Source organism: Rhynchophorus ferrugineus, unplaced genomic scaffold (genome assembly GCF_030347505.1).
Source record: "Rhynchophorus ferrugineus isolate W39M unplaced genomic scaffold, kcgeb_rfMv2 rfM4, whole genome shotgun sequence".
NCBI classification, from domain to species: Eukaryota; Metazoa; Arthropoda; class Insecta; order Coleoptera; family Curculionidae; genus Rhynchophorus; species Rhynchophorus ferrugineus.
Window position 1 is genome coordinate 47,294,610 of NW_027472583.1, and position 27,246 is coordinate 47,321,855.

Below are 27,246 nucleotides of genomic sequence, written 5' to 3' on the forward strand. Positions count from 1 at the left end.
AGGGAGCACTATTTATATTTTGAGCTTAACAATACAAAAAAAAACATGAATTACGATAGGTTAGATGATTATTTTTGACAATTTTAACGTAATTACTTTACCCAAAAATAAAGTTATTTCTACAAAAAAAAATTGATTTTAAATGGACTTTTAAATGGAAATGAATATTTTAAATGCTCAAATCTGCGCGTAGCGTAGTTGTTTTGGTCAGAACAAGTTATGTATTTATTATAAGTATTATAAGTCAGAAAAATGTTGATTGTTGATGAGAAATGTGATTAAATCTTGCAAGGCACGATAAGTTTAACATCGGTAAGATATCCACAGCAATAAAAGCATTCTCCAAGTTACTATTTTAAGTACCTTAAACTATGCCTAGAGTGTAATTGACGTAAGATCGAGGTAAATAACACTCTTGATAACATTTGAGGCTAGTTTGTTGTTTATATGAGCCACTAAAAATTTTGTTTTTTTTTTCAGTTATCAAATTATAGAGAAAATTTTAATTAATATAACATTTGCTCTTACAAGTGTACAAGATTCTACTAAGTTCCTTTTTATTGGAGGGGTCCTTTCAACTAAAGATCAGTAATGCACCAGTTAATAAACCAGCCAAAGCAGGAGTCCCCCAACGTTCCCCATTAGCCCCAGCATTATTCAACCTCTTTTTGTCAGACATTCCAATGAGGAGAGATGTTGAAATCGCTGTTGACACAGCTTTCTTTACCAGTTCCCGTTCTGTAGACGCCGCTTAGAGAAAACTTCAATTTCATTTAAATTCCAAGATCCAATGGGAAAATTCCTGGAGGTTGCAAATCAACCCCCAATAAAACCACCTCATAATATTTCACAATCAGAGAGACATCCGCGTCTACCAGCTGACAGTGGAAAAGTCTCAATTCCGTGGCGACGAAATGCTACATATCTCATCTTCATCTTTGACGGTAGATTCCTATGGCCAACAAAGATAAATAAACCAATCTCCAAAGACTACGGTGTCGCCACGGTGTTTAACCCTCTCATCTACAGAAATAGTAAATTGTTTCCGATGGATTAAAGTTTTGCTTTACAAGTTGCTTGTCAAATCCGTCATGTTATATATATCTAACATTTGGTATCGGTTTATCAGGCCAGAACTAATAGAAAAGCTTCAAGTAATGCAAAATAAACTTCTCAGGCAAACTTTGAACGCGCCATTGTTTGTCGGAAATACTCAAATTAATCGGAGACATCAACATCATCAGAAATTAGACGGTTCGTTTTCTCCTTATACAAGAAATTCCATGCAACCTCAGCTCTCTTCAAAAATTTTCACATCAGATCTCAGTCCGAAGACTATCCCCCAAAGCAGTTCTCTAAGCTGCCTAAGGTTCCCCAAACTGAGCGCCTTCACGGGCATTCCTCTCTTATAAATTGAGTTAACATCATCAGGAAAACCTTTTCAGCTATTAAATCAGGTAAAAAATTATGTACAAGATTCCATTTTCAACCAAACTGAAGAAACTGGGTTTCTAACTGAACTCTCTGATATTTATTAGTGAATAACTAGATTCCTAAAAATACGAAGAAAAATATTAACTAAATTCAAACCTTCAACAAGTGTCGATCAATGATTACATTACAAAAATCCAATATCAAATATCTGGTTTCTTGTACATCAAATAGCTTGATGAGTCATATTTCGCTAGGTTAAGGGTAACTGATACATATTTGATTGAACAATGAGATTTTATCGAGTTTCATGGAAAACAAAAGTTTCAAATATTTGGAACAATACTTACGTACAGACAATGTATGAATCCTAATGTTGTCACTGAACTCAAGTAAAGTAAAATAAACTAAGCAGAGATCTAAATTAAGAATTTATAGGAGAACTTATTACATTAAATTATGTCTAAACACAAATTTTGTAAAATACTTGCTGAAGTTTTGCAGTTGCAAATTGTAAAGCTGTTCCCTAAGCCGCCTAAGGTTCTCATACCCCAAATAGAGCGCCTTCGCGGGCATTCCTCTCTTATAAATTGAGTTCACATCATCAAGAAAACCTTTCCACTGGTAAATCAGGCCCAAAAAAATTTACAAGATTTCATTGACAACCAAACAGAAGAAAATGGGTTTCTAACTGAACTCTCTGAATATTTATTACTGAATAACTATATTCCTAAAAATACGAAGAAAGATATTAACTAAATTCAAACCTTCAAGTGTCGATCAATGATTAGATTACAAAAATCCAATATCAAATATCTGGTTTCTTGTACATCAAATAGCTTGATGAGTGATATTTCGCCAGGTTAAGGGTAACTGATACATATTTGATTGAACAATGCGATTTTATCAAGTTTCATGGAAAACAAAAGTTTCAAATATTCGGAACAATACTTACGTACAGACAATGTATGAATCCTAATGTTGTCACTGAACTCAAGTAAAGTAAAATAAACTAAGCAGAGATCTAGATTAAGAATTTATAGAAAAACTTATTACATTAACTTATGTCTAAACACAAATTTTGTAAAATACTTGATGAAGTTTTGTAGTTGCACATGCTTATAAGAATGTAAGACTATTATTAAAATTAACTTACTACAATTATTACAATGATACACCTTTTCATTCCATAAAGGTGCTAAAAGTTATTATTAAAATCAAGTATCCATCATCAAATGTATATGATTTAAACATTATTTTATTATCAGCTATGCAGAATGGATATTTCGGTAACCTAGTAGTCACGTACATGTATTGCACATCTGTATTGCAACTATAAATTCACTAACTTGAGTTAAAACACGACTGGATGCTGTCATTTTGGGACAAAAGTTATGATTGCAGCCATGTAATTGTTGCGGTGTCGATATTAAGTTGCGAGACGCGCAGTGCGTAATGCTTCTTGTGGAAAATGATGGCCTGGGTTTTGGGGGGTTGATTTGCAACCTCCAAAATTTGAACCACTTGACTGCATCATCGAGGTGCTTCTATAAACGTTCTTGAATGGTAACCTCGAGCCTGGAGGTTGTGAAGAAAGTTGTGTCGTCAGCGTAAAACGCGACGTCAATGTACTCTTTTCTCGGCAGATCTGAAATAAAGGCTGAGGTTAAATAAGGCTAGGAGCAGTGGGGAGCCTTGAGGTACGCCAGTGTCGATTTGTATTCGACTGGAAAGTGTTTTCCTGATCTTGACCAGGAAAGATCTGTCCGATACATGGGACTGGATGAGAGCGGTTAGGTCTTCTGGGAGGTCTAGCCACACGCATCTTGCGGTCAAACCGTTGTGCCAGACCTTGCCAAAAGCTTTGGTTAGGCCTAGGAGGACTGCTACAAGCATTTTTCGTTGGTTAAGAGCGTGATCGTGTACGGCCAGAAGGGTGGCCTAATGAACGGATAAATGGTGAGTGCGAAAGCCGAATTGTTCGTCAGGACATCATTCCAAGGTTTTCCATAGTGAAAGAGGTAGTTTGGTTGGTAAGCAACAATATATTGTATATTAATATAGCAGCATCGAATAAAAACATCAAAATTGTGAATGATAAATAGTACAATACTTTTGACTGTTTTTATGGCAATAATAGGTAATATTTCGATTACTCTATTGATTTTTGTTAAAAAATATTTGAGTTCAATAACAAATAAAGCATTTAATTTATTTGAAAAAGCTCTAGTAATTATTGTGCGATCATTTTTAATTATGTCATGGATTTTTTTTTCTATGATTAGGTATATGTTTAATTTTTATTTAGTATTTATGGTTATTGTACATGTTCAGTTTTTAGGTTTTGTTTAAATTGTATTATTTTGTATATATTTATTATAGTATATTATTTAAAAATAGCAAAACATTTGTGGGGTATTATTCTAATCCATCGAAAAATTCCATTCCTTTTTACAGATCCACAGAACATTCAAATATAAAAGTTATTATACTTCCTATAAAATGAAATTATTAATTGCATATAAATAGTATTCAGTAATTATTTTACGTACCGTACCGTTGGAAAATATAAACACATAAAATTAACTGCTCCAAGCAATTATCTCCGTCCTTTCCTCTCTCACAATTTATACTGTAAAGGATTCGTACATCTTTGTCTGGCACCACGAATTCAAAAAAAAACAGTCGAACCGTGCATTTCACATTGCTAATTTTTTGACTATCGACTGTTTCGACTGTTTTCAGTCGATAGTTCCCAACGCTATTGAAAATGTTCAAAACAGCATTGGATCGGATGTCATCTGACAGTTATAATATCGTTATAAGACCTGAAAAAGCACTTGTCAGTGTGGCCATTACTATTATCGAAGAAAATTTGCAATATAGAAGTATATGATATGAAGTTCATCGGGTCATACTAGATGACCTAGTAAATAAAATAACATGAAAATAGTTCTGCAGTAGTTCTGGAAAATGTTACTGTCTCGTATTAAATTTGTATAGTATTAAATATTACACAAGGGCAATGATTTTTATTACTGTTAGAAAGGAAGTAAAATGTATTATGTAATTTACCCCGGTAGTAAAAATTAGGGCTATGATGAAAAAATAATTTTATTACACAATTAATTTTTAAAAATTTTTACCTGCGTCATAGCGTTAAAACTGGCAATTATCTCTTGTGATAAACATCGACGCTATATCTTTATGGGACAACGGCAAGGAACTCCCTTGGGTCACGTGTTTATAGCTACAGACATGATATCGCATTTTGCCCTTATTTTATCGTTCAAATTATTAAACTCCACCGAATTATAGACCGTTTAATTATCGGAAACCGTCGGATGTTTTAGGAAATATTACTGTTTGCGCCGCCCTCTAGCAGCGCACAGTCGAAACGTCGTGGACCAATCTCGCAGACCTACCTTACCCACAAATTCCTCAACGCCTGCTTCGACCCGCATGTCCTTTCCCAATACGCAACAACGCAGGACGAGTCCGAGTCCTTGCAAGGACCTTTCGACGTTGTCTAGAGGGCGCCGCGGCACCAAAGACGCAACATCAGTTTCAGAACTGCGACACCAGCAGCTGAACAAAAATCGACGATTAATACGAAGTTTTTTTATTTTAAATTTTTTTGGACCTGTTTATTATTCTTCCCGGAGTTTCAGTGTTGGTGTATTTGTGATTGTCAGTGGTGATATGGTGGGGCTCGGGGGTGCCAGTACCTAAAGGGAGATGGTGTTAGTTTCTGAACAAGGTCTTATTTCAGGTATATTTTTTTAAATTTTTTTCGAAAACAATTTTTTTTCTGTTAGACATACGTAAACATTATAATTGAACTAAATCAAATTAATAAACAATATTCAATGTTGGCCGATTTTATGAATGGATAGACAATGACCCAGTTGTCGATATTTTATCCCCACTCTTCGCTCTCCGATGCCCTTTTGTTTGCACTGAATGCACCCTCAGTTGCACATTCACATTCATGTAAATCGAAAAAGCGAGTTTCGTTTCTTTGTTTTTTGTTATTACCGTCACGGCATCAAAACAAAAGAATTCCGTTTTGTTTTTTCGTGCCATGCGGGTAGATTAGGGCTTGACCTTGTCTTAACAGAAATATGGAGGATTTTTCTAAAGGACATTCGTTATATGGTGACGAATAATGTTTGGACGAGTGGTGGGTCATAGCAACCTGATGCTTTCGGATATATGGGGCGAAGCAGTGGTTGGTCGATCAATAGCAACTCGACACGTGTATGGACCGTATTCAGCACGATTTTGTGTGGGCTGAAGTGAAAGTGAGGAGGCGTGCTTGAAGAAACTACCGGCAACAATTTTTTACGTTGTTTTCTTTGGGTTTTTTTGATATTTTTTGTTGTTGCTATATTGATTTTAGTGGCGTCAATCTCTTGGACTTTTCATCACTGCATTTATTCCTTAATATTAAGTTTCAAACCTCACTTAACACCTCTATGTAATATTTAATTTTTAGTAATTAAAAACCTATCCACTGATGTGTAGTGAGTACGTCTCTCATCTCATCCAGTTCTGTTACTGATTTGAAATTATTAGTCATTGTCTTATGCCATGCATTTTAGTCCTTGAATATACATCAAAGGTTTTTTATCGCTGTATTGATACTATGTAGATATATTTTATTATTTAATTTAATTGATATTTATCTGACAGGGAACGATGGAACTTTATTGGCAGCTTGCGCTGGATTGGGTGCCGTTCTCTTGGTATTCCTTCTCTACATCAAGAACAAGGGTTGGTGGTGGGGTACAGTACGTGGTGTGACCTTGAGCTGTTGCGATGAAGCTTGCCCACCGATCACTTCCAGGTCTGTGCCCAATCCCCTAGTATCACATGTCTCCACCGTGTCCAATCCAACGTCCAAGAATAAACTAGGTGAGTTTAAGTTTCTAGGCATTCACAATGCGGAAATAATGTTGTCAAAATATTTTTATACAATACAAACTATTTTCGCAAAGTTAATTTTATTATTATGTCTACTTGTCTATTATGTTAAAAAACTTAACTAATAAGAAACAAAAACGTAGCTTTTGATTAGTTAATTTTGAAATAAAATAATGAAATGTTATCGCATTTTTTTGTATATTGGTTTACTAATACTTCGTTTGGTTAACAATAATAAAAAAGAAAATAAGAAGTACATGATTTTAATATTCCTAATTTTACAATGCTATGGATATATTATACAATATTTACAGGAGATAGACAAAATAATCTACTCGCACATAACACTTGACATATACGCAATATTTAATTATTACTAAACCGTTGAGCCACTATTTGGTTTTTTGATAGCTACAATTTTTCGCGTAATGGGTTCTTAGAGCGTCTGTATAGTTACGAATGGATTGTCGTCCCATTATCGTACCAAAACGTCCTTCTATTGCTTTAATAATATCGAAGATGGCAGTCTACTCCTCATTCTTTGATGAGAAACTTCCCACAATGATTCGGTTATTTAGAAATCTGGGGACGGCGAGATTTCCCAAACCAAGAGTTAACATTTTTGGCTGTGTGTACCATAATAGCAGTTTTTGACCGCAATATGCTAGTCATTGTAAGAACCTCCCGCAAGTAATAAGAAAGAACTAGCTGCAAACCATACTGTTGCCGTTCAATATACTTTATTTTTCTAGTAATCAAATGTTCAGGTTTCATAACCGTATATCATTTCTTTCGTAGCTTATACTATTACTCAGATATACTACATAGCATGGTCTTACCTTATTTTATCAGTGGATAGACATAGTATACTCATACGAATATACTATATATACGAGTATACTATATATAATAATATAATAATGTCTAATATACATTCAGTATGATCTGGTATGGAGTAGATGATATGCCAGTGTTGGTTTATTGAATGTGTAACCTATTTGACGGAACTTATTTTTTAACTTTTTCATCTTAGGATAGACGAATATTTTACTGAGACACCATCACTTACTTTATCAACCATCAAGGATTGGTATGCTAAGTTTAGACGTGGTGAAATGAGCACCAAAGACAATGGGCAGTGGACGACCAAAAGAGGTTGTTACCAAGGAAAACATTTAAAAAATCCACAAAATGATTTTGAATGACCGTAAATTGAAATTGAATAAACTAGCAGACATTCCAAAGATAACAACTGAAAATGTACAACATATCATTCACGAATATTTGGGTATGAGAAATCTCTGTACAAAGTGGGTGCCGCGCGAGCTCACTTTTGGCCAAAATAACGACGAGTTGATGATTCGGAGCAGTGTTTGAAGATGATCAAGCGTAATAAACCCAAGTTTTTGCGTCGATATGTGACAATGGAATAAACATGGAAATATATAATGGAAAAAACAAAACTCCATCATTTCACTCAGAAGTCCAATCGACAGTCATTTCCTGTTTTCTGATCTCAAAAGAATGCTTGCTGAGAATAAATGTTCGTCGAATGAAGAGGTGATCGCCAAAACTGAGGCCAATTTTGAAGCAAAGGCAAACAGTACTACAAAAATGGTATCGAAAAGTTGGAGGGTCGCTATAATTAGTGTATCACCCTTGAAGGGAATTATGTTGAATAAAAAAAACTAATTTTGCCAAAAAAATGTGTTTTACTCTGGTAGGACTTTTCACTCTGGTTGACCTGTTATAAATATTTTGTTTCAAAAACAAAACTCGTTCACCAAAATTTGTTGATAAATTTCACAATGAGAGCAGATTTATTGAATCTTTATCTATTACCTACATCAGATGACTTTTAATAATCGTTAAGTTAAATATTCGATCAAATTGAATTTTGCTTGTCAGTGATTTTTAGGTAAATGATATTTCTTCAGCAAAAAGCATTCTATTTCTATAATAACATAATCTGCATAATCAACATAATCTTTTTAATACCTTTAGTGCAGCGTCTTCCCAATTTTTTAATACCTTCCAAATAATATATTTAAGAAAATCACCCTTAAATTAAGCATTTATTTGATGGCCTCTTCATTCCACCCAAATTTCTAACAACTCGCTATTTCTTCAGATTTGGACGCAGGAAATAAAACGTAGGGGTAAATTTGGAATATATGTTGGATGATGTAAAAGTTCGTAGCCTAACATATGGATTTTTGTCACGATGCGTTGATGAAACAACACTTTTTCTTCGTTAAATGCGATCGTTTTTGTTTCAAATCTGTCCAAAAGTTTGGTATAATATTTGCCAGTGATCGTTTTAGTCTTTTCAAGTCGATATGAATGACACCGCTTGCATCCTAAAAACTTTACTCTCTTTGATACATATTCACTCGGACAAATCCAGTTTATTTCATTATGCCTTGGTCTCTGGTGTTTTGTGATGTATCCACGTTCGAAATGTTGTAAAAACTCGTTCGGTTTCAGGCTGAATATCGCCAAATACTTATTTTAAGAATTTGAAGAAGCCACACTCTTTTTCATAGCCAAATATTCATATAAAATACGATATACCCACTCAGATGCGATAAGATGAGCTACAAACTCAGTCAGTCAGCTCATTTTCGGGGATGTTTAATTTATGCAAAATACCTTAAAATACTTAATCAGCTTTTTTCCATTTTTTTTAATTCGAAAGTTTCTGTGCTATCAATGGTTGTCTCACAATAGTCTATTGTATATTAATAGTAATAGTAATAGTAATTGAGGGCAGCAGTGATGTATTTAAAGTTACTATGAGAGAAATTATTACATTATTAAACTGCCCTCGTATATGCAATAACGGACAATTAAAAATAAAATATACTATTAAAAGCTATTATATTAGAAATTATATTAATTTAAATTAATAACATATCGGACCTCAATTTGAAAAACCCTCCCATCTCATTTGTGGGATATATATTTATATGTTGCATTTGTATTGAAATAATTAATAAATATGTAATAACCATAAGTTTATCTAAATATCGCGGTTTTTTACCGCAGATAGCGTCACATATTTGAATATAAATTTTTATTTGCCTAGTTATCTAGTTGTATTAAACATTTTTTAATTCAAAGAAAATAAAATCTAGATTATTAATGTCCAATCAAAAGATAATAGAGGACTGATGTAGTGTATTAACGTTTGTCACATTGCTATGAAATTGAAAATAGACCGAAAGTAAAGTATTAAAGAAGAAAATTAATACAAATATTTATTACAAATGGCAATAAGTACTGGATAAACTGATGCTAGATCTTATCCGGTGATTGGAGGGGCTGTTAATCAACCAATGAACTAGTATATAAATTAGACCTTTTATTTTTACTATAAATCGTTAATTAGATCCAAAAGAATTAATTAATAATTCTTTTTCCTACTGGAATAATAGTAATAATATGTTCCACCCTTTATCTTCTCAGTGTAATGAAAGGTCGAAGATATTGTATATCTTATAAATTTAAGGATGTTGGTCCCACATTTGCTAGGGACTTAAAAATGAACACAGTACTCTTAATCAGTAGGAAGATAGATTTCATCAACTAGACACAACTTTTGCTTGTCGGATTTTACACTGTTCTCTATGGAAAATCACTATTACACACAATTCCAAACATAAAGTACATTCGATTAGTCCTTTAGAACAGAACTAAAAATAAATAAGTTTTGTAATATGTAAAGATGTTTAATTAATACTGGTTTAACAAACTAAGAAATGGCGATTTTAAAGTAGAAGATAAAGAGTGTTTGTGAATAATATAATAAAGATAGTTTGTGAACAATACATACGAAGTATCCAAGCAAGTACATTAATAATAGAGGACATCTTATATCGAAATGTGATTGATAATGATGGTAAACAATTAAAAAATGTCAATTATTGCTGTAAGAGTGGGTATTTGGTAGAATTACATAGATTTGTAAGCTATCATCCTAGTGAAACTATAATATCCAATTAATATGAGTAAAATGAATTGCATTAAATTTATTTAAATTTATATAAAAATAATTCTAATTTCTAAAAATTGCAATCGCTATCAAAACAAAATATCTATCAGGTGTTATTCTACGACAAAGTAAAACTAAATGAAATCATCACTGTTGAGGTCGATTAATTAATGTCAACTGAAAGTCTGATACTGTACAATATGCTATTTTGCATACTATCCGTGCCGATTTTTATCAATTTTTCTCAATACATATTTATTTATACTAAAGAATGATAAAAAGTAAATATTGGAACTCATATATTGGGGTTAAGTCTTTACTGGAATGTCCTATTTGTATTATCTATCTACTAGAAATCGTTCTTTCAATTCCATTGTTTTCCATTGGTAGCACACCTATCTATCCATATTTAGACATTATCTTTAGGCAGAATTATGGTTTGATGAAAAATTCTAAGAATTAATGACTTTGAAAATTATTCATTTTTTATTGAAAAATATGTACTTAGAAAGATGATAACTATTAGCAAGTTTAATTAAAATTGTAACTAAATTATCTGTTTGTTAAACTAGATATTGAAAGGTTTTTATTTTTACTATGTTAGAGGCTACCTTATCTTAATAAAAAAAATATTTTTTCATCTGTAACTTATGCCTTTTTCATGAATCTGCAACATCCAATTAGTCCATAAGTCCATCCACAACAACAATTCTTGTTGATTTTCTTAGCAATTGAGAGATAACCCAGGAATATTCCAATATTCCAAAATAATCCAAGTTCCTTTTACATTCCAAATTTTGTTTGAAACTTGTCCTTTTGTTGTCCTTAGTGAAATAGTAAAATGTAGTTTACAGTTTATTGATCTCATTTATCTAATTTCTGTTAATAATTACTATATACACTTGAAGAAAAAAAACAGAACAGCTATTCAGCATATTGGTGTTAAAAAAAGATCCAAAAATGATTAATAATCGTTTATTGTGTCGACTGATTATAACAGTATCGATTATAATTCCCAGACAAATAACGTCAATTGGTGTATCATTTAGATATTATTATATGCTGCAATTAATTGATAGCGACTTTTTATAAAACATAATTTAAGCAAAACTTGAATATCCTGTTTAGTTTAAATCCGTGTGTAGAACTTTTTGTCAATATTAAACAGTGAACTAAATAGAACGGAGCAACATCTGAGAAATACTGCACGTGCTATAGTCTAGTCTATTTGGACCTCCCATTGGAATGCTCTTAAATATTTTTATCGATTTTGGTGCATGTAGGCAAGTGTTGTCTTACTGAAAAATAATTTGCAACTATTTTTCTGAATATTTAGCACTTGTTCCTCAGTCCACCATTCAGGCGCACTGTGTCAATTTCAACTATAGTCGGTAACAATACCTGGTTACAGTTTTATTTGATCTAGTAATTTATCGAAGATCACTTTTTCTGATCCCACCAAAGGCACTTACATGCACTTGCTTTTATATTCCTCTTTATATTTCTTTACTCATTTTGTTGTTAGTCCCAAATATTCAAAGTGTTTTGGTTTCTTTAAATTGTAATCCGTTGCTCCGCACAATTCTGCCCAATGTTTCTTGTCTCATCACTAGATATTTTGTTTTATCTTCATTGTATTTCCTAGTTACTTTTATATTTCATAAATTTTATAATTTTATTTTTTTTCTCTAATATATTATTTCTTGTCTATGCAGCTGGTTATTCTAAGAACATTTCAGAACTAGATTAAATAACATTTTTAACTCCTATGAAAAAACTATTGACGATTCTATCCTCGTGTAGAAAGAGTATTGTATTGCAAAAATGCAAGTGTATAGCCCGTTCAATTAAACATTGGATTGGCAGTAGTGCAGTATATTGCTAAACTTCCTTAAAATATTACTGGTAATAATTACAGATTATAAACCGGCAAACGTTGTAAATAAAAATTCTAAGCTGATGCGGCAACATTGCTACACAATGACGTCATAAATATAAAATAAATTTACAATATTAAGTTAATTTAAAATATTTATTAAGCAAATAACTTAAATTAAATTACATTAATGAAATAATATCACTTGAACGTAGATATAATAATACAGGTTGGCGGCGATGATTTTATATAGATACGAAGAGTTTAAGTGACAAGCTGCAGGCTTCGCACACACCTAGACGCTTTCTTGTTAGCTTAGTGACGAGGGCCTTCTTGTTTCTGAATTGCTCTATATATTAATGTTGATTTCGATGGCTTACTGAGCGTAATGATGGTACGAAGATACTGTCAGACCAAAGACTGGTGGTTTTTCACTCCCAACTAGTTATTTCACCACGAACGTTGGTTCCACGGAACGTTGGTTCGTTGGAACCACGAAATTAGTCCAGATTAGAAAGTTAACATACATTAGTTTTTATTCGCGGTTCTTCTCCCTCGAGTTTATGATAGTGGTTTAGTGTTCTGGATAAAAAAGTGGGATTTTGGTTCGCTGTATACTCTCAGCTAACTATGCGATACACATTAATAAAATAGGCTATAACAGTATCCGCGTTTCTCTAGAATTTGTAAGATTTTTTTTATTAATCTCTTAGAACTTCAACAATCTGCCCATGGGCAACAAATGTTATTATATGATTTCCGTTATATAATATAACTATCCTGACATGTAGAAGATCGCTTCAGTAAGTGATCTGTTCACATCACATTCTGATCACACTCGTTATGGATTCTAAGGGGATATCGCGCTGAATCACTTTATTCAATCAATTCGGATTATTTTGGAACCTCTGGAGGATAAATTTGTAAGATGTGTTTTATTCTGCGTTATTTTTTTATTTCTCTAATATAGGAATAACATATACAACTTTTTTGTAAGCAATATACAATATAATAAAAACTATGAATAAACATATAAGATTTACTAACATCTAATATTGTTGCGACACAACAGCTCGGCTCTTTCACTTTCATTAGTTTAGTTAATTTGCTTGGAATACTCAACCTGGAACCCATAATTTATGTTCTGGCTCATTTTTAGTATCAAGATCTAATCCATTTTTCCCAAAATTTTCTCCCTCTCCCTATATCTTCTCTCCCTAAACCCTCCTTGCCACTCCTGTATCAATTTCTGATGATACTTCCTAGATCTTTCTTTACGTCATGCAATTTCTGTTTTAGTTTTCACAGTTCGTTCTATTTCCTTTTTTGACATACGCCATATTAAGGCGTTTCTCCTTGGGTAAGCGATTTTTTCTATGTTTCATATTCTGTTTTCAGTGCAGTACATTTCTTTTTCAACCACCACCCATGTGACTTTTTAAACGAGTTAATACCGACGGTTAATATTAAACTTGATATTGAAACGTAATACATTTAATAAATATGTAAATTATGACTCATTTAGCTATTAAATGTTTTCTATTATCGAACACCCTATATGTGGACGTAACAGTACAGAAAAAAACGGTCCTATCCAAACATAGCCAGTCCGTTTATCGATACAAAAAGGAAATGGACACATTTCCAGTTGACCTTGCCTCGGTAGTGTTGTTTAATTTATGTTAAAAGTCTGTTTTTTCTTTCTTTATTCAGAGTTTTAATCAATAGTTTGTCTCGCCTCGCTTTTTTTCGAGGTACTGTACATTTTTAATGACCTAATAAACCATGCATCGCTTAGTACGGCTGTTCGCGCTGCGACAGTCACAATGCGGACTTTGTTATCTTATCAGATATCGTAAGTTTTTTCCCCAGTTTCAAAATAATATTTTCAGATTCGTTCGGTTCTGTTTTTTCTCAGAATTAATGTTGACTTTATTGTTGTTTGCGTCTGTATTTTACGGGTTATTGTCATAAAATTTACATATAGCTAATTTGTATATGTATCGACAAGTGATGCCAATAATTAGACTATTAAAAAAGTTCAAATTATTTCATATAAACATTTCTCATGAATTTACTGAAAATATCATTGCAAATCATTTTAACATTGGGGGATATTTTGCTTGACAGAAAAAGATGGAATTATTTTCTGTAACATATTGTGACTGGCGATGAAAAATTGATTTAATATATCATCTGAAACTATGAGTTAGGCATGAAGAATTATTGACGTCATAGCGGAATATACAGGGGTTGGACAAAATAATATGAATATTAGGTATTGAGCCACCATTTGTTTTTAAAGTAACTGTAATTCTTCGCGGGGGTCTGAATAGTTCCAACGGAGTGTTGTCCTATTTTTCTACGAAAACATCCACCAATTCTTTTAATGATATTAAAGATGGAAATCTATCCTCTTACTTTCTGCTAACTTCCTATAACATTTCAATTATGTTGAGATCTGGCGATGGTGCTGCCAGGGAAGATGTTTGGTAATATTCTGGTGTTCCTCAAACCAAGACTGAACCATTTGGGCTGTGCGCGTATGGGCGCATTATCATCTTAAAATATGGCAATGTTTGGCGGCCATAATATGCTAGCCAGAATAAGAACCTCATGATTGAGGATATTGAGTTAATCATACGCTCTAATCCGGATGTAAATGAGATGACCAGTTGAATAGGACGCTTATACAGTCCTACAGTCCTGTACCTTTTGGCGTTCTTTTGTCCATTTGTAGAGAACAATGTGTAGAATGATTTATCGAACAATATACATTATTCCATTTATCAAGTATCTAGGTTTTATGATCATTGCACCACTTCTTTTGCAGCTTAGCGTTGGCTTCCCTTATAAAAGGTTTCGTAATCGCAGCCCTTTCATGAATATCAGCTCTGTGGAGCTTCCGTCGTACTGCTTTTATCGGGACTATACTACTGTAGTGAGTGTTGAGTTCTGCTGTCAGCAACTGTCTCTGTCTGTTATTTTTAGGTTTTGCCCACTATTCTTCTTCGTTGATGACGTTTTACATGACATATTTTGTGTATGCTTCATTACCCTGGACGCTATTGCTTGTCCAATGTTAAACGGTCATTAACATTTTTCACCGAATGCTTGTTTTAATACAATAACATATAACCTACAAAACTTTGCATGTAAACTGCGTAACACATACGTGCCGTGTTTATATATGTGCCATTATTTACACGGATGCAATGTTGCATGGTATTCATATTATTTTGTTTATTCGCTATACATAGTGACAAAATTATGCTTCGCATTTGATGAGTTCAACAATCAGTTGAAAAGAAATGAAACCATCATTGCTATGCTTCATCAATTAAAAAATGATAACAATAGCAAGTTTGCTACAAAAGAATACTTTGACAACCGAAATGGATATACAGCGTACACATGTGGTACATGTTGAATATCACTTGTTTAAATTAATAAATTGTTAAATTTGGAAGAAATGAATTAAACTGTATCATTTTATTAACACGGCTATGTTGCCAGAAAAAACCGAAAACGTAAGAGATGTAACGTAAAACAATATGGAGTGTGTTTACTAGTTGTTGCATGGTATTCATATTATTTTGTTTATTCGCTATACATAGTGACAAAATTATGCTTCGCATTTGACGAGTTCAACAATCAGTTGAAAAGAAATGAAACCATCATTGCTATGCTTCATCAATTGAAAAATGATAACAATAGCAAATTTGATACAAAAGAATACTTTGAAAACCGAAATGGATATCCAGCGTACACATGTGGTGCATGTTGAATATCACTTGTTTAAATTAATAAATTGTTAAATTTGGAAGAAATGAATTAAACTGTATCATTTTATTAACACGGCTATGTTGCCAGAAAAAATCGAAAACGTAAGAGATATAACGTAAAACAATATAGAGTGTGTTTACCATGTTATTCAATAAGTTTGAGCAACATTATCCGTTCGTTAATTGTGGAACTAAAAATTCATTGTCATTTTATAAGAAACAATGATAACCAAAATGTATGTGAATGAAAACACGACTAACAATGAAACAAAAAACATTGGGCTTTTAAAAAGATTTTCTCCGTTATTTCTTCACCATAACTGAGACTTGGGCATACCGTAGTGATCTTGAATCAAAATAAAAGACTAGGAAGTGATGTGAAGCTAGTTCTTTGATTTCGTGCGAATTCGTGTTCAGAAATAATCCAAAGAAATGTTCGAATTGGTTTCTTGCAATTCAAAATATATTTTGTTAGTCGTTAATACAAAATACATTCATAATGTCATTCTAACCTTTCGAATCAATTGGGAGCAAGAATTCGTTAATAAAAATCCGGTTTACATAACAAATTCCTCGATAAAACGTACGGATTATTTCAACATCCAATTTATTCACCAGATTTAGCTACTTGTGACTTATTATATCTATATTATTCGGGGTTAAAGTCCAGAATTTTGTAGACTTTATGGAAAATCACTACAGTACTATTCATAAATTATGGTTAGCTGGAATAAGTGTATTGAAGTTGACGGAAGTTATAAGGAAAAAACTGTAAAATCACTTGTTGAATACCCTGAAAATTAAACTGTTATTTGTAGCTTTTTACAACTATTTTGATGATCTGACTACTGGTTCGAGGATTTCTGAGAAAGATGTTTATTATATAAAAAGTTTAATAAACATTTACAGCAATCATGTTGTGTCGAAAACAACATTCACACAAATAAATCAAAGTTTAAAATATCTGAAGTGATAAAGAACTAATTAGAACTTTTAGAAGATATGTTTATATTGTAATATTTTGCTTAGATGCCTCAAAATTCATGAATACCGACTAGCAAACACTTAAACGGAGAGGCATACCCTTTCGAAGTATTCACGAGACAGTTTCCCGAATGATTATCTGAGGTTTGACTGAATATCATATCATTTTTTTATATTCCATCTTACATTACATACGCTTAAAACAATCTTAATTTATAAAATTATTGCTATTGTTATGTTGTGCTTGCATTAATATACGAGCAAGATGAGTGTTTACACAAATATATAACAAATTAAAATAAAATAAACTAATCAAGCTAAAGTTAAGACTAACATGTGTTCACCTTGTATACTGTGGTTTGGTTCGCTTCTATCTTCTGATTTCCTGTGTGTTGTGAACTTGTGTTCAGTAAACTTATTTCCGCATGCAGTAATCTTCACCGATTCCATAATCTTGCGCATTCCCAAATATTTCTAAATTTCCTGCATTCCTGCCTATCATTCCAATGCTAGCACCCATGCGTTGTTGTTTACGAGTGGTGGTTAGGTGTTATTTTTTTGCTAATTTTATATTTGCATTTTTTCTGGATTACAGACAATACGCGTCTAAAGCATAATTAGTAACATTAATTTTGTAGATTGCTAAGGAACATAAGTTTATTCATGTTAAATAATATGAAAACGTAGTAAGTGCGATATGCGAAAAGAATTATATGTTCAAATTTATATAATTTCCAGTGCTCTGAAAATAATATCAAAGTTATAGTGTGTATATGTATATATGTATTTAACATTCATGTTGTTTATTTTTTATAAGAGAAGCAGCGCTACCACAGCTACAACAGCAAAAAATGTGAGCGGAATTGGTGAATATTAGTGTATACTCCTTAACATACTCCGTAGATCCGTTTGATTTTGAGGTCATCGTGCACTTTTTCGTCGGTTACGTAGCGATAAGAATTGGTAATTAACCGAAAAACTAAACCAGACTCTTTGAGTTTAGGCCAAGTTGAGAGTATATTCCAACTAACCAGTAGAGTTATTTAGTTTTGAGTCTGATCTGCTCTGCTTCTTGTCTAACAAGATGTTTTCAATGTAACCCACCATCGAGATTAATACCGATATACTTTAGTATATTGATACTGATTCTACTTGAGTAGTTAATGTCATTTTGCCGCAACGCTAAATTAACTTGAACAAATTTGGAGCTATTAAGCTGTATTGCAGTCTCTAGTGCATTTGTAGGTCTTGGTGACCGTCACTTGTACTTTCTCTACATATACTACAAACAAATCGCGTGTGGGATAAGTAGTGTGGTATACTTAAGCTAAATTTAAAATTAAACACTTGTACACTACAAGTTCAATTGGTTTGGGTCGTTTCAAATTCCTGATTTGTTTTGATGTTGTTGGATTACTTATGACAACCCCATAAGTCCAAAGAGGCTTTACAATTGACTGACAAACCAATCTCTTTTATTTCAGATCAAGTTGGGAGTATTTTCTGACAAACCAGTGCAGTAATTTGATTTTGAGTTTGATCTGCAGTGCTTTTTGTCTAACGTGATTTATCCACAGCATTTCAAATGCTTTTAAAATTATACGAATTCAAAAAGATGGAAACAGTGACTAATGACGAACTTAATTACTACTTTTAATAACACAACACTTTCGGAAGCCTAAAGAAAGCCTTTTTTAATTAAAAATCTATATTTCAATATTAACAAGTGTCAATTCTTTTATGTTGAGTTAATCTGCAGTGCTTTTTGTCAAACATGATTTATCCACAGCATTTCAAATGCTTTTAAAAATTATACGAATTCAAGAAGATGGAAACAGTGACTAATGACGAACTTAACTACTACTTTTAATAACACAACACTTTAGGAAGCCTAAAGAAAGCCTTTTTTAATTAAAAATCTATATTTCAATATTAACAAGTGTCAATTCTTTTATTATGACTTGATCTGCAGTGCTTTTTGTCTAACGTGATTTATCCACAGCATTTCAAATACTTTTAAAAATTATCCGAATTCAAAAAGATGGAAACACTGACTAATGACGAACTTAACTACTACTTTTAATAACACAACACTTCTCTAACATAATAACCACTTTCTTGACAACCCATATACATTTTACATAATATTTATAACTGTAAAATTATAATATAATATTAACTGTAATAATATTTCTAACTGTAAATATTTACTAACTTAACGAATTTAATTATATTTTCAGTTAAAACATTTTCATTTGATGGTGGTGATTCGAGTTCGGAGTCTGAGGTAGGATGTCCGAGAAGTCGCCAGAACTCGGAGACTCCCGCCCTCAGCAACACCAACCATTTCCTACCGTTACGTCACGACTTAATATCCCTGGTGGAGAAAGGCAAAGTCGGCATGAGCAGCAACAGCTCCTGTTGCAGCTCAACGACGAGTTCAATCGGAGAAAAACATCAGGTGTTGCCATCTACAAAGGTGACCGCCGAGGTTAATGAAGCTTTAAAAAGGTTAGTGAATCGAAAATGTCATTATATGGGTCTTGATTAAATTTTAATTTTTGTTTCCAGAACTCCTGAGTTACGAGAAAGTAAAATTGATAACCAAATTTATGAGAATATAGATAACTGTAATGACTTAAACAGAAATGGAGACGTAATAATTCCCTTCAATATATTATCAATAATGTTATAACAATCTTTTATTTGTAGTGTATAGTTGTAATGCATTCAGAATGCGATGAAAGAACTGCTGATGTTGCTTTAAATGGTAACACTGTTGCCTGTAATGTAGAAGGAGGCCAACATACTACTGACCGGTACGACACCGAAGGTGATAGATTAGTAAGTAGGTGTGGGCATCTGGAGGTAGCCTTGCTCTATGACGCTCCCATGAGGAAAATGACTGTGCACGTTTTACAAGCCAGGAACATTCCCAGTAGAGATCGCGGTCAACCCACACACACCCAGGTTGGTAATATTTTCTCCATTATGTACTGATGTACGAATTTAATATCTTATCTATAGGTGCGGTTGATATTATTGCCTAGTAAAAAACAGAAGCACAAAACCAAAATTCGGTCAGGAGAGAATCCCCAGTACATGGAAAGTTTTCTCTTGCACAGAGTAAATCCTGGTAAGATAATTTATAATAGGTATAAGAAATTAGATCTGTTGGCACACATTATTATTCACAAAAATTGGTCTACATATTAGTAAAATATATCATATGTTATCTCTTCAAATAGAGGAAAGTGACTAAATATGGGCTGCCATTTTATTAACTTAATATTAATCAGTTATATATTTTTAGATAACACAGTAATATCTTTATGTTTCCCTTGATAAACTATTGTATCAACATTGAGCATTAAACAAAATGGAGAAATATATGCTAAAGATGGAACAGTTACTCAAATATGGACTATAAATGTGAACTTACTAAAAATTATAAAATCAAACTTAAATTTTTAAACCAAAAAAAACATTTTAAAATAAAATATATACATAATAAACATTGCAAAGTCGTTCTTGGTACTTGAAAATTTTTGCTGCTTTTAGGGTTTTCCATTTTCTTCTCGCATTTACCTAACACTTGTTTTCCTGCCTAATGTTGTGACAGTCGTTCTTCTGGAGTAAGCTTAATTTTCAATCTTAAGCATTGAAAAATCGTTCTTGGCACTTGGACATTTTTGCTGCTTTTAGGGTTTTCCATTTTCTTTTCGCGAACCAGTTTTTTTTTGGATTTAACCATTTGTTTTACATCTCAATTTTTCCTCAGTTCTTTTGATTTTGTCGGCGCCACACTGAGCCAACGCAACAAGCATGTCTAGTCATCTAAATGCTAGTACCTGAATATGGGCTAGCTCATATTTAGGACCATAGTGATAGCGATATTTGAAATTATTCATCGAAATAAACCTGACCTTGTACTTTACAAGTCATACGTTATAAATCATACAAACAATTAATCAACCGCAAAACTTAAAATTAAACTTATAACTTATAAATAAAATATATTGTTTCACTGTTTAGCTCCAATTTTTCTCGAAAGAAGATATTCTATTTTACTTATCATCCTACATCTTTACATCTTATCCTACTACCTAGAGGAAGTAAAGTGATTGCGATATTAAGGCGAATGGATGCAACAAAAGACTGTCGCTTGCTACGTCTTTCCAATTTCCAAATTTCTAGCCAATACTAAATCACTAGCCCATATTTAGTTACTTTCCTCTAATTATTACAGGCTTTTGCAACGATTTTATTCCATTATAAGATGAACAACTAAAAAATGGTATCTAAGATGAGTACGAAGAGTTCGATAAAATTTATAACAACCAAATAATAGCTGCCTCTTTGAAATCTTTACATGAATCATAGAATCTAAAATTTAAAAATTCATTTCTATTTACAGTTTGATAAAACCGAATTGATAAAAGAAAAGCGAAAAGCGGGCACGGTATAGAACCAGAAATGCTATAGACAAAACAATATTTAATAGAATAAGTAATCAGACAAACCAAAATATTCAAGAATATAAATAGAGTTGCTTCAAAAAATATGTAAGTGAATTAAGCCCGGAAAATCGTTATTGAAAGCAACTCGGAGATTTTAAAGACCAATTATTTAAGTATCGCCTATTAAAAATGATCAAAATGAATCGGTTCGAAGCAATGATGAAAAGCTGAATTATTCCCAGGACATCAAAACATATCTCAGAAACCAGAAAATGACAAAAACCCAATTATATATTATACCCCTATAACAGAAAAATTATTACTGCTTTACTATTACAAATATATTTACATTATTTTAATTCACCATATATTCTTATATATTCAATATTAATTTTTAGAGGACGTCAATTCAATGGGAATAAGGCTACGACTCTACGGCTGCGAACGAATGAGAAGGGAACGATTGATAGGCGAAGCTGTCATTAGTTTCGCCAACATCAATCTAGAACTAGAGAACAACTTCTGGCTTACGATGGAGTCTAGATGTAACACAACGGTATGTGAAAATCTGCTACAGGTATCGTAATTTTTCTCTTTCTTCTGTGTGTGTTCGTGTTGTCTACTGCACAGTAGATACAGTAGAAGGATAACCTGCAAACATAATTTTATTAAAAAACAAAATATAATATATAGTCTATTCAAAATAACAGTGAACTCACACCAACACGATATCGGATGTATTGCATATTGCAATTTGTAAATTCGTTTCAAAATCAGATAATATTTACCTTCTCATTTTATTCTAGTTAAAAAGAGATACAATGCTGTATGATACGTTCGAACATGTAACCGAATCAACCTACAAAATTCGCCTGGTTGCGAAACGTCCGCAAAATTCTTAAAAACATTAGTGATAATAATTATAGGTTATTACCCGTCAAACGCTGTAGTTTTTTGCTTGTTTTGATACATTTTCAATCGCTGCTTATTATTACTGATTTTGATTTATATTGATTAAAAATAATGAAGCCATTAGCCATTAACATCGCACCAAATGTATCGATGTAAGATAAATATCGATTGAAAAACATCAATATGTATAAAAACATTGATATTTATTTTTATTGAAATTACAAAAGTTAAAGAGAAAAATGGAAAAAAAAACATTTCCAGTATTTTGGACATATTCTGTAAATAATCTAAACTTTTACAGGTGTTTTCCCTTGAGTCTGTTCCATTGCTGGTACACGAGTTGGCCATCTTTGAAAAAAAAAGCATTTCTGAAACAACACAAATACTTAAGAGCTATTTTCTCTAAATTATGGTAGATGCCTTCTAGTACTTTCCTATTTGTATAGGTCTTGTTTTAAATAAAATTACTAATTACTATAACTCCATAGGCATATTCGTGTCACGTTGACCTAACAAAATGTTATTCCTTTGGTTAATAAGTTTATAATAATCTCCTCTATATATCTGTAGTTTGGTCTTCTTCTACTTGTGTAATTCCCCGTCAATTGATCATTTTCATTTTGTCCATTCGTCTCAATATTTGAAACCAATTCTTTGATACTCTTAATAGCTATGAACAACAAGGATTTTAACATTTTTGTTTATATCATATTTTTGTTTCACTATTTTATTTAGATTAGAATTTTGTTACATATCGAAGCCAAAATGAACTAAAAATTAAAGGTAATGCGGCAACATTGCGATGTTTTGACGTCATCAATTTAGATGACCTGACTTGAACTATAGTCTATCCAAAATAGCAGTGAACTCACGTCATGTAAATTTATGACATAAAAACGTCGCATCAACTCTTGAGTTTTAGTTTATTTTGGCTTTGACGTATAATAATATTTTGATGTAAGAAAATAACAAAACAAAAATAATGTTATTAAATATAATACATCTAATGCATATATTATCGAAGAACTTAAACTACAGTTAATTATACAAGAACCAAACAATGCACCAAAATAACGTTTGTCGGTTTGTAACATGTTATTATCACTAATGTTTTGAATAATTTTCCAGACATTTGACAACCGGGCGACTTTTGTAAGCTGATTCGGTTTGATTTGTCTTAATTTTAGACCATGTTTTCCTTCTCATTTTATTCTAGTTAATAAAGACACAATGCTGTCTGATACATTTGAACATATAACCGACTCAGCCTGCAAAAGTCGTCCGGTTGTTACGTGTTTTAAACATTGATATAATGAGAGGCAAAGGTTAATTGGCTTGTGATTAATTAGGTTGAAAATGCTGAAGCTAATAAATAATCAGTCAGGAACAGATTACATCTCTGTTCAAAGTCATTGAATGGAGATGTAAAGGTAATGGGGGCTCGTTCTTACTAGTAAAATGCGTTATAGATCTAAATATTGATACAATTAAGTGTTAGGCTTCTGGGATTTTCATTTGAAATATTTTTATTGTATTGCAACTGTACTGAATATTAATATGACAAAAATCTTTCAAAAAAAAAAGAAAAAAACAATATAACTTTGGATTCACCGAAAAAAAGTGTCTCATACCAAAAGAAAAGTCAAACATATTTTTTTACAGTTAAGCGGATGCGCTGGTGACCTGATGAGTTTAGCACGATCAGATAGCACCGGTTCAACGCATTCGATGCAGCACGGAGGAGTCCCTGAATTGCTCTTGGGGCTTTGCTATAATGCCATCACCGGCAGATTGAGCGCAGAGGTGGTAAAAGGGTCACATTTCCGCAACCTGGCTCTCAATAGAGCGCCTGACACCTACGTGAAACTGAATTTGGTCAGTAGCACTGGTCAGGAACTGGCCCATAGCAAGACAACGATAAGAAGAGGACAACCAAATCCATTGTTCAAAGAAACATTTGTGTTCCAGGTATCTGAAATGTTGACCCAGAAATATTATACTAATATCCTTAAATGTACTCATTGTCTAGGTGGCCTTGTTTCAACTGGCAGACGTAACTTTAATGGTATCAGTGTATAATCGAAAAGGAGTCACCAAGAAGAAGGAGATGGTGGGTTGGTTCAGTTTAGGCTTGAATTCTAGCGGAGCCGAAGAACTAGCTCACTGGATGGATATGAAGGAATTCCAACAAGAACAGATCTGTCGTTGGCATGTACTGGTACAGTCATAGCGATGGAGTGGCCTGCTACGACGGCTGATAGAAGAGGAGGATGAACACTAGTAATTTTATGCGTGTTTATATATTTTTATATTTATATTTCGTGTTTTTCACAGTATTACGATCATGAGTTCACATTGTAGCATTCGAAACGTTCCTACAAAGTGTAAGGCACTCAACAACAAATCTATGAATGCGATACTCTTAATTCTCTTCAGCTTTGCCAGAATTACATCTAAAAAGATTTTAACGACCAATAATTTGAAAAGATTTCTTGAATGCCAAACATAAAGGAACAAAAAGGGCATCGCTTTAAGAAAGAAGGAAAAAAACATTTATAAAAAAGAACTGAAATGGATATATGAAAAAAGAATATAAGGTAGTGGAACTCTTCAAGTAGCTTTACTACCTTAAAAAGTGATAATATTTTATGATATGTTATCTTCTTATCCTAAACTATATTCTGTGTTATCTTTAAATTAAAAAAAATGAAGAATCTTAAATGTTTATAAGAAAATAATCGCACAATTATATATATTTGTCTTTTTCTATGTGTATAATGCAAATGCGTCGAGCTAAGTGAATTTGTATAAAAAAACTTATATAAAATAATACTTAGATAGTTTTTTAATATCGTTTTTTTTATTATACAAATATATACGGCACTAGATTATAATGAAAATGAAATGGAAAAAGAGGAAAATACTTATACACTTATCACAAAACAAAACATTTTTCTCTAGACCTACTTTTTTAGCTTGTAAGGTATGTGATACGTTTGTTATTGTTGATCATTATAATGATCCCCTCTATAACGAGGGAGTCTGATATCAAAAATGAACTATTTTTATTAGGTTGCTCTTTGAAAAAGGGGGACCGTTTCCCCCCGATTGTTTCTTGACAATTTTTATAGAAAAATTTGAAAGCCGACAGGGTGACAACGTCTCGTAATTTCTTATATACCTATTCATCATCGGGCAGAAATAGGATTAAGATTGTGTAGTTGAAAAAGTGAGAAACTAAATCGAAATCATATCCATCTGTTTTAATTGTTTCGAAACTGTTTGTTAATAGTGAATGAATCATATAACTCATGTCTAACGAAATGAACAAGCTTTTTGGGGCTAGTCCCCGTGTTCTCAAAAAAAAAATTAACGTTCAACTTTTGGATAACTAAAATTTTAGGCTAGGATTTGGAGGGGGTGATTGAAAAAGAGTCAGGATGAAATCGTTGAAAAGTGGGCCAAAACAAGACAAATTTTTGATGTTTTCTGAGCTTGTTCCTTTTGTCGGTCGATTTTTCAACGACTTGCCCTAAAATGTCATACTCAGATTTTCTGTTATTTTACAAGCACTAAATGATTGTTTAAAATTGTTGCAAACATATTTCGTTACCTAATAATAAGCTAAATGTTCCAAGCACTATTCCCCTTTTAAAATACTTGTGCACCATCTTTCGATACCCCTTATGAACTTTATATGTGGACCATGTAAATAAAACTATATAAAAAGAAAAATATCCAAATAAGCGTTAAAAACTGAAAAACCGAAAAAAAGCATTTTTGTCTTTTAAATATTACTCATCATACCTGACCCTAAATAGAGTTTTTATATGATTGAGAAAAAAAAATGCCTTTCTATTTTGTAAGTGAATAAGGTAAATAGTGAGAGAATTTTGTACGTTGTCCATTTTTTTATCAAATACTAAAACAAAACAAGTATGCGTATCAGTTATGCACAGCTACATTCACAAATATGCACACTTTTAAATACCATTAAATTATCTGACAAGATGTCTTGATACTTTTTGTACAAAATAAATTTATTATTGTCTTACAGTGAACAGTTGTTTTATTTTTCTACATTGTCATTTTTCCCATTTATTGCTAGATATTTATATCATTTATTAATTCATGAGAAAGTAACTTGAAATGCCTTGGTATTGTTTTTATGGCATTTAACAAGTGATAACAAGTTGCATACTTACAAAGTTATTTATTTTACAGCGCCACTCTAGCCTTATATCCCTAAAAAAATCTTTAAATAGGCAACACAGAAAACAATTCTTATTTGAATTACAGACACGTCCAACAAAATGAATTTACGCATATACATTACAAATATTAATCAATTTGTGACCTTTTACCACTTATCTAGTAAAATCATAATTTCATTTAAATTCGTTTAGTTTTACCGGCTATTTAAAAATCTCGATTTCACTAAATTTTTCATTATTTCATATTATATTACTAATGATTCATGTGGAGTGGAAATGTTGAGCTTGTTTTGCTATTCAATCTTATGTAAATCTTTGAAAATTGTTTTATGGCCGATGCCTAATTAAATACCTCGGCATTTTTAAGAATTTCATCGACTTTGCCCAACTTTGACCAAAACCAGCCAAGGATCATCGTTCAACAAATTTCCGCAATGTAAATGAGTAAACCAATAACATAGGCGTGGACTTAAGCACACATCAAATTTGCTATTATTCTGCGACAAGTAAAAAAGTGAAGTATTAGGAAATTACCATAAGGAATCTCTATATTTGGAGTGAAATAACTATTGATTGAGTACCGTTGTATACCGAATGTGATATTAACTCTTACCATTTCAAACGTGTTATAAAATGGTTTTATTGAATGAGTATTAGTAAATAT

At 32.3% G+C, this 27,246-nt stretch overlaps 1 protein-coding gene across 3 annotated transcripts; it reads left to right on the forward strand.

Moving 5' to 3' along the window:
- Positions 1–5,024: 5,024 nt before the first annotated feature.
- Positions 5,025–26,429, forward strand: Syt14 (Synaptotagmin 14). Of its 3 annotated transcripts, none has more exons than XM_076402160.1 (9): positions 5,025–5,203; positions 6,127–6,348; positions 19,237–19,507; positions 19,568–19,652; positions 19,709–19,966; positions 20,024–20,132; positions 21,855–22,012; positions 24,031–24,336; positions 24,398–26,429. In XM_076402160.1, the coding sequence occupies exons 1-9, from the start codon at positions 5,170–5,172 to the stop codon at positions 24,596–24,598; spliced, it is 1,644 nt and encodes a 547-aa protein (XP_076258275.1). In that variant the 5' UTR covers positions 5,025–5,169; the 3' UTR covers positions 24,599–26,429. The 3 variants fall into 3 exon arrangements, with proteins under 3 accessions (XP_076258275.1, XP_076258274.1, XP_076258276.1); XM_076402159.1 differs by having other exon boundaries at positions 21,855–22,033; positions 24,398–26,103; XM_076402161.1 differs by lacking the exons at positions 5,025–5,203; positions 6,127–6,348 and adding an exon at positions 13,967–14,082 and having other exon boundaries at positions 21,855–22,033; positions 24,398–26,103.
- Positions 26,430–27,246: the final 817 nt, after the last annotated feature.

Excerpts from the sequence above, each read along its gene's own strand:
- Syt14 (XM_076402159.1), top strand. The coding sequence starts at position 5,170 with ATGGTGTTAGTTTCTGAACAAGGTCTTATTTCAG. Across the intron at positions 19,967-20,023 it reads GTCAACCCACACACACCCAG|GTGCGGTTGATATTATTGCC; the intron begins GTTGGTAATATT and ends TCTTATCTATAG. Across the intron at positions 22,034-24,030 it reads TATGTGAAAATCTGCTACAG|TTAAGCGGATGCGCTGGTGA; the intron begins GTATCGTAATTT and ends ATTTTTTTACAG.